The sequence below is a fragment of the Bubalus bubalis genome, chromosome 8 (genome assembly GCF_019923935.1).
Source record: "Bubalus bubalis isolate 160015118507 breed Murrah chromosome 8, NDDB_SH_1, whole genome shotgun sequence".
NCBI lineage: Eukaryota > Metazoa > Chordata > Mammalia > Artiodactyla > Bovidae > Bubalus > Bubalus bubalis.
In genome coordinates this window covers 55,172,584-55,186,590 of record NC_059164.1, presented here as the reverse complement: position 1 = coordinate 55,186,590, position 14,007 = coordinate 55,172,584, and the positions used below count along the sequence as shown (strand labels likewise).

Here is a 14,007-nt window from a genome sequence, read left to right as displayed (position 1 = left end):
ATGCAGGTCAGGAAGCAACAGTTAGAACTGGACATGGAACAACAGACTGGTTCCCAATTGGGAAAGGAGTACGTCAAGGCTGTATATTGTCACCCTGCTTATTTAACTTAGATGCAGAGTACATCATGAGAAACGCTGGGCTGGATGAAGCACAAGCTGGAATCAAGATTGCTGGGAGAAATATCAGTAACCTCAGATACGTAGATGACACCACCCTTATGGCAGAAAGTGAAGAACTAAAGAGCCTCTTGATGAAAGAGGCGAGTGAAAAAAGTTGGCTTAAAACTCAACATTCAGAAAACTAAGATCATGGCATCTGGTCCTATCATCTCATGGCATATAGATGGGGAAACAGTCCATACTAAAGGAAATGAGTCCTGAATATTCATTGGAAGGATTGATGCTGAAGCTGAAACTCCAATACTGTGGCCACCTGATGCAAATAACTGACTCATTTGAAAAGACCCTGATAAGATTGAAGGTGGGAGGAGAAGGGGACAACAGAGGATGAGATTGCTCACTGGCATCACCGACTCAATGGACATGAGTTTGAGTAAACTCCAGGAGTTGGTGATAGACAGGGAGACCTGGCGTGCTGGAGTCCATAGGGCTGCGAAGAGTCGGACATGACTCAAGTGACTGAACTGAAGACAAAATAGGGTTTAGAAAACCTAATTACTTTTCTCCTTTGGTAACATCTAGAGGTCCTTAACTAAAATTTTAACTATTGTAGCATGGTAGTTTGTTGGGTATTATGTAATTTGTGTTATGTGTGTGAGTGCTCAGTCTCATCTGACTCTTTGCAACCACATGGGCCACCACTAATAATCTTGGGGAGCTTTGTGTTTAGTGGATCATGGATTTGAATTTTTATTGTAAACTGTTAAGGACGTTCTGGTTTTAGGGAAGAATAAAATTATCATGATACCAACATTCTTTGTAATAAATGTTTGTATTATGCTTTTTTGGACTAGTAATTTAGAGGAATGTTTTTCACCTTTAAGTAAGTTATTTGCTCAGTCGTGTCCAACTCTTTGCGACCCTTGGACTGTAGCCGCCAGGCTCCTTTGTCCATAGAATTCTCCAGGCAAGAATACTAGAATGTGTTGCCATTTCCCTCTCCAGGGGGTCTTCCCAACCCAGGGATCAAACCAGATCTGCTGCACTGCAGGCAGAGTCTTTACCATCTGAGTCATTTGCTAATAATTTCCAACACCAAGAAGGACCCAAATCTTGTCTACATTTCTCTTACCTAGTATGTAAACTCTTGAAGAGGAATACCATTGTAGCCCTGTGCTCAGAAAAGTGTGGGAAAATGGAGCAAAAGCTCAGTTCTATTTTTTTCTTGCCTTTTACAATCAGAATTTTAGTTTGCACTCTTCTAGAGGGATGAACAATATATCCCTTTTATCTACAATATGTTTGTGATTTGCTAAACAGTTTTTGTCTTGTCTTACAACTTTTTTTTAACCTTTTCAATTTTTATGAAACAAATTAATGGAGTTAAGCAGGGGCAAAGGTATAGGAGCAGTAGGCAATCATTCCTAGATACTGGTATTAACTCCATGTAGAATGCTTGTCATCTTCATTAGATCACGTTCCATGAAAGCAGGGGGCTGTGAACATACCACACCCTGCTATTTCCCCAGCATATTGTACATGGTAGAATTCAAATGTTTCTTCCAAGAATAAAGAATTCCTTCACATCGTGAGAAACCCATCTGCTGCCCTAAAATAACTCATACTTAGGTAATTTATCTTGGATGTAATTTTCAAGGAAAGTAGGATATGATATAGTTGACAAATAATGAACAAGAATTTATGTTGGTGGTTGTCCTCGCTCGTTGGTAAATAGTATGACAATAGGGAGGTCACTTGAGCTCTCTGAATCTCAGTGAATGAATTTATGAAATTATGGGACTGGACTAGATGAAACCAGCTAGAAAATTCTAAGTCATTTAAGTTTCAAATTGCTCCCTAATTCTAAAATCACTTAGTGAGATTAGGTCAAGACCACAAAACTTTCAATTTGTAAATAATAGACAATGAATATTAGAAAATTTAAAATTTTTAATAAATGTGCTTTGTTCACAAAATGTGAAAAAATACAACAAACACAAACATACATTTTCAGGTAAGCCACCTCCCACCACTTGGCAACTACCATATAAACCACTTGATCTAGTCATAATCCTGAAGAAACCAAGCAAATGATCATTTGTTTTTAAAACATCAAATTTTTTTGGAGAATACTGTTGTGAATGTGACAGGAGGCCCCTTAACTTTATATCCAAATGAAATCATTTTCAAGAGTACCCATACGGTATTAGAAGGCTCTATGGACTTCTCTTGTCATTATGTAGAGAATCTGGCTCCAAGCCACAGAAATGCTTACATTTTAACATTTATATATTAAATTGGCTTTGGTGGATATTAATACATATTAGTTTAAATCCTGCGCCAACCTAATTTTGAAGATGAATTTACAGTAACAAATGAGATTTATATATCCAAACAAACTTATACTAAATCAGAGTATAGGTTTTTATAAAGAGATATTTCTTTAAAGTACTATTTAAAATACACCATGCACACTTTGGAGCATAAGCAGAATCAACATCTGTAAACAATCAGAAGATTTTATAGCACCAACATTTTAGCTGTAACACAAAGGCTAAATCCAAGGTCAAATACTTTTACCAGCCTCTCAAAAGTATGGTTTTCATTTACTTTCAAAGGACTTTTGTTTCGTATGTTGTTTTCTTTGCCCTTAGGATGGCATTTAGCCCAATCACAGAAAATGACTGTATGCTAAAGGGGGTACTACCAACACACATTTCTATGTTACCCTGAACACAGTACTTTTTTTTTTTTCCCCTCCTTCTTTTGGGTGAGCTACAAGATTTGACCTGTAGTGCTTAACTGGAAAGAAAGTCTTAATTTTTCTTTATAATTAAGTAATCTTAGTTATTGAAAGTAAATGCAAAACTTCAAGTTACTTCTGGCACATTTGAGCAACCAATATTTATTGCATTTACTCAACTGACTTTTAGGTTAATTACAATCTTGTTACTTTCATTAATTTAGAATTTGAAATTTAATTTGTAATATTGGGTACACACACTCAGCCATTTATATCTTACAGGGTAAATTTTGTATTTCTAAATAAAGTTTGACATTCAAAGTTAACTACAGCAATTCACAATAAGCACAAAAACACTTTTACCAGAGTAAAGAAGTGCAGTTTATGAATTTAGGATCAACTATTGAAAATGCAAGTTTCCTTTAAAAACACACACACACAACATTAACCATGAAATCTGAAACTGTGATATTTCAGTGCAAAAACCTCAGTATGAGGTAATTTTAATGTAATAACCACTTGAAAAAAAAATCCACACAGTGGCACTCTTAAAAATGATAGTTTACATGACAATTGCTGGCTGACAAGACAATGTGGACTAAATGTTCTTAGCCATTTAAACATTTAAACTGATCTTGTCTTGTTGGACATATATTTCTCCTTAATCATTTGCTTCTGATTCAGAAACACAGAAAGGCATTTATCAATGTGGAAAGGGAAAATTCCCACAGCCAACTAATGTTTATATATTCAAAGACAAATTTCTGCTAGGGCTTTAGATAGAAACTAGAATACTGAAAGGTCAAAACCATTTTATGAGATTACCAGCAGAGGGTTAATTTAAAAATTTTCTATATAGTTTCCAGACTTGTAGTGCAGCACCTCCTTAATGGAAAGGTGAAGACCCTATTAAGGTTGGTCTAGGTAGAACATAAGCTCTCTTACAAGTGCAAACCCTTTCACAAAGGTGTGTTAGGTCAGTATCGAGTATTATCTTGTTCCTTGCTTAAATAGAAAATTTTGTAATGAAACCTAAATTTAAAAAAGTAAAAGTGAATTCTCACAGTTAAATATACTCACCACCAATGCCCAAATCAACAAGAAGGATATGGAAACTCTATTTTGGCAATGGTGTTTACTGTACTGTGCTAATCAAATTAGAATACGTACGTTGGGGGAAATAGATCCCCAATGTCTGATGTTGCCAAATGAGCAAGAAAGGAAAAGAATCATCATCAATTCCAAAAGGTCTAGGGAATGTTGAATCATCAGACAAAGCCAAAATGGCTTTCTATAACAGGTAACAATTTAGTTAGAAAAAAAGAATAAGATAAGTGCATCACAAAACTACTAAACCAATCTATCTCTGTCACATTTAACTTGTGAGTCATCAAAGTGCAATCTACAGCTTTCTACATACATATTTTAGTTTCTCATTGCAATGGTTTAAGTCAACACTGAGAAGATGAAAATAAAAACATAGCAAATTATGCTTCATTTTTCACAATAGCACTAAAGAGAAAAAGGTACCTTTCTATAATATCTTAGTGCTAAATGCTAAGTAACAGTGGTTTCTGCTAGGACAGGAGTCACTCTGCATGAAACATTAAGCTTTCTTTATAAGAATAAATTTTAAAATCCAGAAGTAGAAAAAAATAGCAAACTCTGTAAACCTTTGCATTTCTTCTATGCAAACCAGGTTTTAAGTACTGAGTTCATGTTAGTATTTCTGATTAGTGTAAGCAATTAAGTTTAGGAATCTGGATTGAAAGGGTCTTTTGCTTTTATATTAACTTAAAAGTAATATGGGGTCTTCTAGCTCATAGAAAGGAATAGAGCTGGCTTGACTTTCTCCAGAATCTGAGTCATATGGAGCATCGGGGAGCTCTGTGAAACCATATGCTAGTTGTTCATCTTCTATATCTGATCGAACGTAGCAGGAAGGATTAGAATATTCCTCATCTTCTATACTGTTGAAATCTTGAGGAATATATAACATCCCTGGGTAGTTCCTACTAACCAAGTCACTTGTGGTTTTTAGGGAGGTTTTTCTAAATGCCATCAGATGCATATGTGAAAATTTTGAATACTTGAAACGTTTAAAGCCCAGGGACTCTATAGCAATCTTCCAGCTTTTCATCATCATAGCATGACGGTTCTGATGGGAGGAATCAGGTGTGATGATAAGCAATAAACCATTTAACACTAACAGTTCATGGGCTTTCTTGCAGCAAATCCATCGCTGGTAAGGTGATGGAAAATAAGAAAGAAGAAGAGAGAAAACAACCACGTGGAAAAGTTCTCCAGGAAGAGAATCAATAGGGTTTTTCAGCTGCTTCAAAAAGGCATCTATAGCATCTTGTGCAAGCTGGAGTGGTTGCTGAAGCTGCAAGTTCAAGAAGTCACATTTATACACACTCTGCAAAAGGAAAAACAAGGCAGACTGAGAATTTTAAGATTATTTGTATCGAACTACACAAATTTTAAACCAAACTATTTCACAGCATTTCTATGTAATTCAAGCTTTAAGTATGTACCTTTCACTTCTAAATTATTCCACTTACACAGAGTTATTCAACCAAAACTTTTACTCAGAAAAATCTCAGAGTAATACAGCCTAGAGAATTTCTAGTCATCATTTAAAAAAATGTATTTCTGAGAAACAATTAAAAATACTTTTTAAATACATATTTTTTAAAATATTAAGGCTTTGTTTGAAATTTAACTTGGGTAAGAACTTACAGGGCCGATTTATTTCTACACTTAGTCATACTTATATTTATAGTTATATTTATAGTTACCTACTTATACATACATACTATACATACTTATACATACCTACTTATACATACTTATATTTATAGTTACCTAAAACAGGCTAGTATAAAAATAACTTTAAACAAGAAATACTATGAAATGAAGATGAACCAAAGAAGTCAGAGGACAATGAAAGTGGATTTATAAATTTGTAAAAAAGCAAAATACCAAATCTTTTTAAAGTCATGTAAAGCATCTTTTCAATCCTTAACTTTAACCATCTCAAAAGTAGTTTTAATAATATATCTATTGAAATAAACTACAAATTAAATTTAATTAACTGAGTCAAGTGACTGTGAAGTACACTACAAGAAACAGCACTGCATCATTTGCTGAATATTAAAATTGTATGAAAATAATCAAGAATAAGAATTCAGTTTTAAAATTAGATAAAAGTAGCTATCCTTATATAAAACAATAGTTAGTTAATTATCAAATACATGAACTAATACCTTAGTCCCTCCTTAGTGTATAGACAAGCTGGTCACATTAGCATCTGGACTATGTATCAAGAAAAGCAATACATAAAGTTCTATTATATGGAAAACTATTGTTTTTCTTCTTTTGTTCCTTTGGAGAGGAGACAGGGATAGCTTTATTGAAGTATAATTGACGTACAACCTAAAGTAATATCCAACACATTTAAAGTGTACGTTTTTAATAAGTTTTAATGTTTATACACTTACGAAACCACTACTGTAATCAAATTAAGAACAGATCCAACACTCCCTAAAGTTTTCTTGTGCCCCTTACATAGCCCTTCCTTTTATCCTCCCTGTTCTTTCCCATCGCTAGGCAATCACCGATGTGATTTCTATCACTATAGATCAAGTGTGTATTTTCTAGAATTTAACATAAGTGGAATAGTATAGAATAATGTACTCTTATTTTGCCTGGATTCCTTCATACAGCACAATTATTTTGAGATTCATTCTTTTTTTTTTTTTTTTTGCATGTATTGATAGTTTATTCCTTTTAAATAGCTGAGGTATGATGCTATATAAAAGATATACCACGGTTTGTTTTTCAATATACCTTTCATAGATAACTTGGTTGTTCTAATTTTTGGAAGTAACAAATAGAGCTGCTATGAGCATTCCTGTCTTTGAACAGACATGTTTTGTCTTTGAATGGACATGTTTCAATTGTCCTGGCAAATATCGAGGAAAGTAGTGGCTGGATTATATAGCATGTGCATGTTTAACTTTTAAAGAAACTCCAGAACTATTTTCAAAAGTGCTTACACTGAATTTTACATTTCTACCAGGAGTTTATGGGAGTTCAGGTTTCTCCACCTCCTCCTCAACACTTGGAATGGCCAGCCTTTTAAATTTTATCATAGTCATAGGTGTGTGGTAGTATACTGAGGTTTGAATTTGGCTCTTCCCAATAAGTAGTGAAGAGCTGACTGTGGCTCAGATCATGAACTCCTTATTACCAAATTCAGACTTAATTGAAGAAAGTAGGGAAAACCACTAGACCATTCAGGTATGACCTAAATCAAATCCCTTATGATTATACAGTGGAAGTGAGAAATAGATTTAAGGGCCTAGATCTGATAGATAGAGTGCCTGATGAACTATGGAATGAGGTACAGGAGACAGGGATCAAGACCATCCCCATATAAAAGAAATGCAAAAAAGCAAAATGGCTGTCTGGGGAGGCCTTACAAATAGCTGTGAAAAGAAGAGAAGCGAAAAGCAAAGGAGAAAAGGAAAGACATAGGCATCTGAATGCAGAGTTCCAAAGAATAGCAAGAAGAGATAAGAAAGCCTTCTTCAGCGATCAGTGCAAAGAAATAGAGGAAAACAACAGAATGGGAAAGACTAGGGATCTCTTCAAAAAAATTAGAGATACCAAAGGAATATTTCATGCAAAGATGGGCTCAATAAAGGACAGAAATGGTATGAACCTAACAGAAGCAGAAGATATTAAGAAGAGATGACAAGAATACACAGAAGAACTGTACAAAAAAGATCTTCACGACCCAGATAATCACGATGGTCAGTGATCCAGCCAGATATCCTGGAATGTGAAGTCAAGTGGGCCTTAGAAAGCATCACTACGACCAAAGCTAGTAGAGGTGATGGAATTCCAGTTGAGCTCTTTCAAATCCTGAAAGATGATGCTGTGAAAGTGCTGCACTCAATATGCCAGCACATTTGGAAAACTCAGCAGTGGCCACAGGCCTGGAAAGGTCAGTTTTCATTCCAATCCCAAAGAAAGGCAATGCCAAAGAATGCTCAAATTACCACACAATTGCACTCATCTCACAGGCTAGTAAAGTAATGCTCAAAATTCTCCAAGCCAGGCTTCAGCAATATGTGAACCGTGAACTTCCTGATGTTCAAGCTGGTTTTAGAAAAGGCAGAGGAACCAGAGATCAAATTGCCAACATTCGCTGGATCATGGAAAAAGCAAGAGAGTTCCAGAAAAACATCTATTTCTGCTTTATTGACTATGCCAAAGCCTTTGACTATGTGGATCACAAGAAACTGTGGAAAATTCTGAAAGAGATGGGAATACCAGACCACCTGATCTGCCTCTTGAGAAATCTGTATGCAGGTCAGGAAGCAACAGTTAGAACTGGACATGGAACATCAGACTGGTTCCAAATAGGAAAAGGAGTTCGTCAAGGCTGTATATTGTCACCCTGCTTATTTAACTTATATGCAGAGTACATCATGAGAAACGCTGGACTGGAAGAAGCACAAGCTGGAATCAAGATTGCTGGGAGAAATATCAATAACCTCAGATATGCAGATGACACCACCCTTATGGCAGAAAGTGAAGAGGAACTCAAAAGCCTCTTGATGAAAGTGAAAGTGGAGAGTGAAAAAGTTGGCTTAAAGCTCAACATTCAGAAAACGAAGATCATGGCATCTGGTCCCATCACTTCATGGGAAATAGATGGGGAAACAGTGGAAACAGTGTCAGACTTTATTTTTTTGGGCTCCAAAACCACTGCAGATGGTGACTGCAGCCATGAAATTAAAAGACGCTTACTCCTTGGAAGGAAAGTTATGACCAACCTAGATAGCATATTGAAAAGCAGAGACATTACTTTGCCAACAAAGGTCCATCTAGTCAAGGCTATGGTTTTTCCAGTGGTCATGTATGGATGTGAGAGTTGGACTGTGAAGAAGGCTGAGGTCCGAAGAATTGATGCTTTTGAACTGTGGTGTTGGAGAAGACTCTTGAGAGTCCCTTGGACTGCAAGGAGATCCAACCAGTCCATTCTGAAGGAGATCAGCCCTGGGATTTCTTTGGAAGGAATGATGCTAAAGCTGAAACTCCAGTACTTTGGCCACCTTAGGTGAAGAGTTGACTCATTGGAAAAGACTCTGATGCTGGGAGGGATTGGGGGCAGAAGGAGAAAGGGACGACAGAGGATGAGATGGCTGGATGGCATCACTGACTCGATGGACGTGAGTCTGAGTGAACTCCAGGAGTTGGTGATGGACAGGGAGGCCTGGCGTGCTGCGATTCACGGGGTCGCAGAGAGTCGGACACGACTGAGCGACTGAACTGAACTGAACTGAATAAGTAGTGATGTTTACCAGGGTATCTTCTTTTGGTGAAGTATCTGTTCAACTTTTTGTATGCTGAAAAATAACTGGGTTGTTAAAAATGTATTTTCTTATTGAAATTTGAGAGTTCTTTATTATAGATCCAAGGTCTTAATCAGATATATTGCTTGAAAATATTTCTCTCAGGTTATGTCTTTTCATTCTCTTAACGATGTCTTTTTTTTTTTTATTGTAGTAATGTTGATTTACAATATTTTATTATTAATAGTTTCAGGTGTTTAGCATAGTGATTCAGTATTTTTATAGATTATATCCCATTAAAAGTTATTACAAAATAATAGTTATATTCCAGAGTGTTGTACAATATAGTCTTGTTGCTTATCAATTTTATATATCAATTTTATATATAGTAGTTTATATTTCTTCATCATATACTCCTATCTTGCCCTTGTTCCCTTCCCTCTTCCCCACTGGTAACCACAAGTTTGTTTTCTGTATCTGTGAGTTTGTCTGTGTTTTACTATATACATTCATTTATCTTTTAGATTCTATATAGAAGTGATAACATATAATATTTGTCTTTCTCTGTCTCACTGCTTCACTTAATCTGATATCTCTAGGTCCATCCATGTTGCTACAAATGGCATTATTTCATTCTTTGTTATGGCTAAGAAATACTCCCATTGTGCATATATATCACATCTTCTTTATGCATTCATCTTGTTGATGGACACTTACGTTGCTTCCATATCTTTGCAATTGTAAATAATATTGTTATGAACATTGGGGTGCATGTATGTTTTCTAATTGGAGTTTTTTCCAAATACATGCCCATGAGCGGGACTGCAGGATCATATAGTAACTCTAGTCTTAGTTTCCTAAGGTGGGTTCCCTTTTTTTCACACCCTCTCCAGCATTTATTTCTTTTAGACTTTTTAATAATGGCCATTCTGACTGGTGGGAGGTGATACCTCATTGTAGTTTTGATTTGCATTTCTCTAATAATTAGTGATACTGAGCATCTTCTCATGTGCTTGTTGGCCATCAGTATGTCTTCTTTGGAACAATGTCTATTTAGGTCTTCTGCTCATTTTCTGATTGGGTTTTTAAAAATATATATAAAGTTGCATGAATTATTTGTGTATTTTGGAAATTAATCCCTTATCAGTAGAATTGTTTCTAAACATTTTCTCCCAGTCAGTAGGTTCTCTTTTGTTTCACTTATGGTTTTCTTTGCTGTGCAGAAGCTTTTAAGCTTAATTAGCTCCCTTTTGTTTACTTTTGTTTCTATTTCCATTATTCTAGGAGATGGATTAAAAAATATTGTTGTGATATATGTCACAACAAGGGGACGACAGAGGATGAGATGGCTGGATGGCATCACCGACTCGATGGATGTAAGTTTGAGTCAACTCCAGGAGTTGGTGATGGACAGGGATGCCTGGTGTGCTGCGATTCATGGGGCAAAGAGTCGGACACGACTGAGCGACTAAACTGAACTGAACTGAATCCATTTTGAGTAGATTTTGTATAGATGTTAGAGATTGAGCATTTTTTTGAACATTAAACCAATCTTACACTCCTGGAATATGTCAAACTTTGCCATAATGTATTATCTTTTTTGAAATATTGTTGGCTTCAATATGCTAACATTTTGTGGAGAACTTTTGTGTTTATGTTCATGATGGATATGAACTATAGGTTTTTGTTGTTCTGTAATGTCTCTGGTTTTGGTATTGGGGTAATGGCCTTATAGAATACGTTGAGAAGTGAAGTCATTTGAGCCTGGAATCTTCTTTATGCGGAAGTTTTTAACTGCCAATTAAAATTTATTTAATGCATTATGAGCTATTAAGGTTATCTATTTCTTTATGAGTGAGCTCTGGTAGTATGTGTCTTCCAATGAATTTGTCCATTTAATTTGTGGAATTTATTGGCATAAATGTTTTTGCAATATTTATTATCCTTTCTTTTAATACTAGTAAAATATGTAAGATGTCACGTTTCTCTTTATTTCCTAATTGGTATCCTTAGTGATTTAATCAGTTTTATTGTTCTTCTTAAGTAGCATTTGCTTTCAATTTTTTCCCTACTATATTTCTGAAAGTTTTTTTATTTCATTGATATCTGGTATAATCTTATTATTTTCTTTCTTGTATTTTGGATTTAGTATGGACTTTTTTGGTTTTTGCTAGTTGAAAATTGATGTCATTGTTTTGAGACCTTTCTTATTTTATACTAAAGGTGTTTAGTATTGTATAATTTCCTTTAAGTACAGTATTACTTTATTTTTAAATTTATTTTTTGGCTGCGCCACATGGCATGTGGGGTCAGTTCTCTGACCAGGGATTGAACCCATGCTCCCTGGATTGGAATCATGGAGTCTTAACTGCTGGACTGCCAGGGGAGTCTAAGTACACTTTAGTGATTTTAGAGGCATCCTATACATACCTATGTTTTTGATAGCTTATGTTTTTATTTATCTTCATTCCAAAATATCTAATTTTCTTGGTGAGTTCTTCTTTCACTGATGTTCTAATTATTCCATCAGTTATTGAGAGAAAGTTGATTAAATCTTCAACTATAATTTTATAAATGTCTGTAATTTCTACTTTATCAGCTTTTGGCTTATGTATTTTGAAGCTTTTATTAGATGCATAAATGTTGAAGACTGTTTTGTACTCTTGATGAACTGATCTTTTTATGATGATGAAATAAGCATCTGTATTACTAGTAATATATTTTACTCTAACATCTACTTTGTCTGATTTTAATAGTGCCATTCTAAGTCTTTTGACCATCCTACTTGTGTGTAATTGAAGTGCATTTCCTATAGGCAACATGTATTTGAGTCCTGTTTTTTTTTATCTAGTCTGACAATTTCTACCTTGTAATTAGGTATTTAAGCCATGTCTATTTAATGTGATTATTGGGAAACTTAAGTTTAAAGGTATAGTCTTGCTATTTATTTTCTATGTTTCCCATCTGTTCATTGTTTCCTTTCTTCTCTATATGCCATCTTTTGGATTAAAGAAATTTCTTTATGATCCTATTTTATCTCCTTTGCTAATTTATTAGCTGTAACTATTTTACTAGTTGCTTTAGAATTTATAGTCTACATCTTTTACCTATCATAATACCTTACATCTTTTACCTTCACATAATATCTTACCACTTAATATGTAGAAGAAAAACCTATTACTATACATATAGTATATTTCCCTTTTTCCCCTCTTGTGCTATTGTTATCATACATTTTTATATAGATTATATAAACTCATACAGTTGACTCTTGAACACACACCATGAGTTTTCACTGCACAGGTCCAATTAGACATGGGTTTATTTTTAAGAAATATACAGTCAGTTATCTGTATCTGTGGACATAGAACCCAGGGAAGACCTGAGTCTAAGGGCTTGAGCACCCAGATTTTGACATCTGTGGTGGTGGTGGGGTGTCCCAGAACTATTCCCCTGGGATGCGCAAGGCCAGCTCTACTATTAGCTTTTATCAAATTTGGAAGAATTCTGACCATTATTTTATTTCTTTTATTCTCTTCTCCCCCTTTTTGAGGGAACTCCAATTGTGCTTATATTTGGCCACTTGAAACTGACTCACTGTTTGCTGATGCCCTTCCATTAAAAAAAAAAGTCTGTTTAATTTTGGGTAGTTTCAATTGTTATGTCCTCAGTTTAACTTCTGTAATATCTAATGTACTATTAATCCCATTTAGTACACGTTTCATATCATACACCATAGTATCCATCTTTGGAAGTTATATTTGGCTATTTTTAATTATTTCTCATGGCTCTACTTTTTATACATATAGAATATAGTTATAACATTCCCATCTTAATGTCCTTGTTTCCTAATTTTAACATCTGTGGCAGTTCATAGTTGCTTTCTGTTGGAAGACTGATCTCATTGTGGGTCCTATTTTCTTGCTTCTTTACTTGGCTGATTACTTTTTTATTGGATGTCAGGTATGGTGAATTTTACTTTGCTGTGTACTGGATTACTCTGTACTGCTATAAATATTCTAACTTTGTTCTGGGATGTATTAATAGTTAAATTATCTGCAAACAGTTTGATTTTTTTGGCTCTTGTTTCCAGATTTGTTTCATGGGACTAGAGCAGCCTTCAGTCGAAGGTTAATTATTCTTCACTACTGAGGCAATTATTAATTATTTTCCACTACTGAGCTTCCCTTGTAGCTCAGTTGGTAAAGAATCTGCCTGCAATGCAAGAGACCTGGGTTCGACTCCTGGGTCAGGAAGACCCCCTGGAGGAGGAAATGGCAACCCACTCCAGTATTCTTGCCTGGAGAATCCAATGGACAGGCTACAGTCCATGGGGTCGCAAGAGTCGGACACAACTTAACGACTAAACCACCACCACCACTGAGGTAAGGCAGTTTTGTGTACTCTACCCAAGGCACTCTGATTCTTGAGGTTTTCAGTGTGGCTAGGGGGAACAGGTACTACTTTCCAGCCTGTGTGAGTGCACCAAATGATATAACCCTTAGACCTTTGAAGTGGTACTCCCACCAGGTTCATATAGTTTTCTCACAGAAATGTACTGGTAAGTACTCAGTTGAGTACACAAGAAGAAATCTTTGCAGACCTCTGGAATTTTCTCTTTGTGCAGCTCTCACATCTTTGGTACTTTGTCCATGAACCCTAGTTGTCTTGCTATCCCAGGCCTTTCACCTCTGCCTCCATAATTCAGGGTTATCAGCTGTGCTCTGCTTGGGATCCCATTTGTGCCACATACTGGAAACTCTCTGAAGGCTACAT

General features: G+C 35.5%; 1 protein-coding gene across 1 annotated transcript in view; it reads right to left on the bottom strand.

Moving 5' to 3' along the window:
* Nucleotides 1–2,050: 2,050 nt before the first annotated feature.
* Nucleotides 2,051–14,007, bottom strand: part of BMT2 (base methyltransferase of 25S rRNA 2 homolog) — a 91,963-nt gene continuing 80,006 nt past the window's right edge. The window contains exon 5 of the mRNA XM_006073266.4: nucleotides 2,051–5,282. Coding sequence (XP_006073328.1) covers nucleotides 4,653–5,282 — 630 coding nt within the window. The 3' untranslated portion in view covers nucleotides 2,051–4,652. The remainder of the gene's footprint in view (nucleotides 5,283–14,007) is intronic.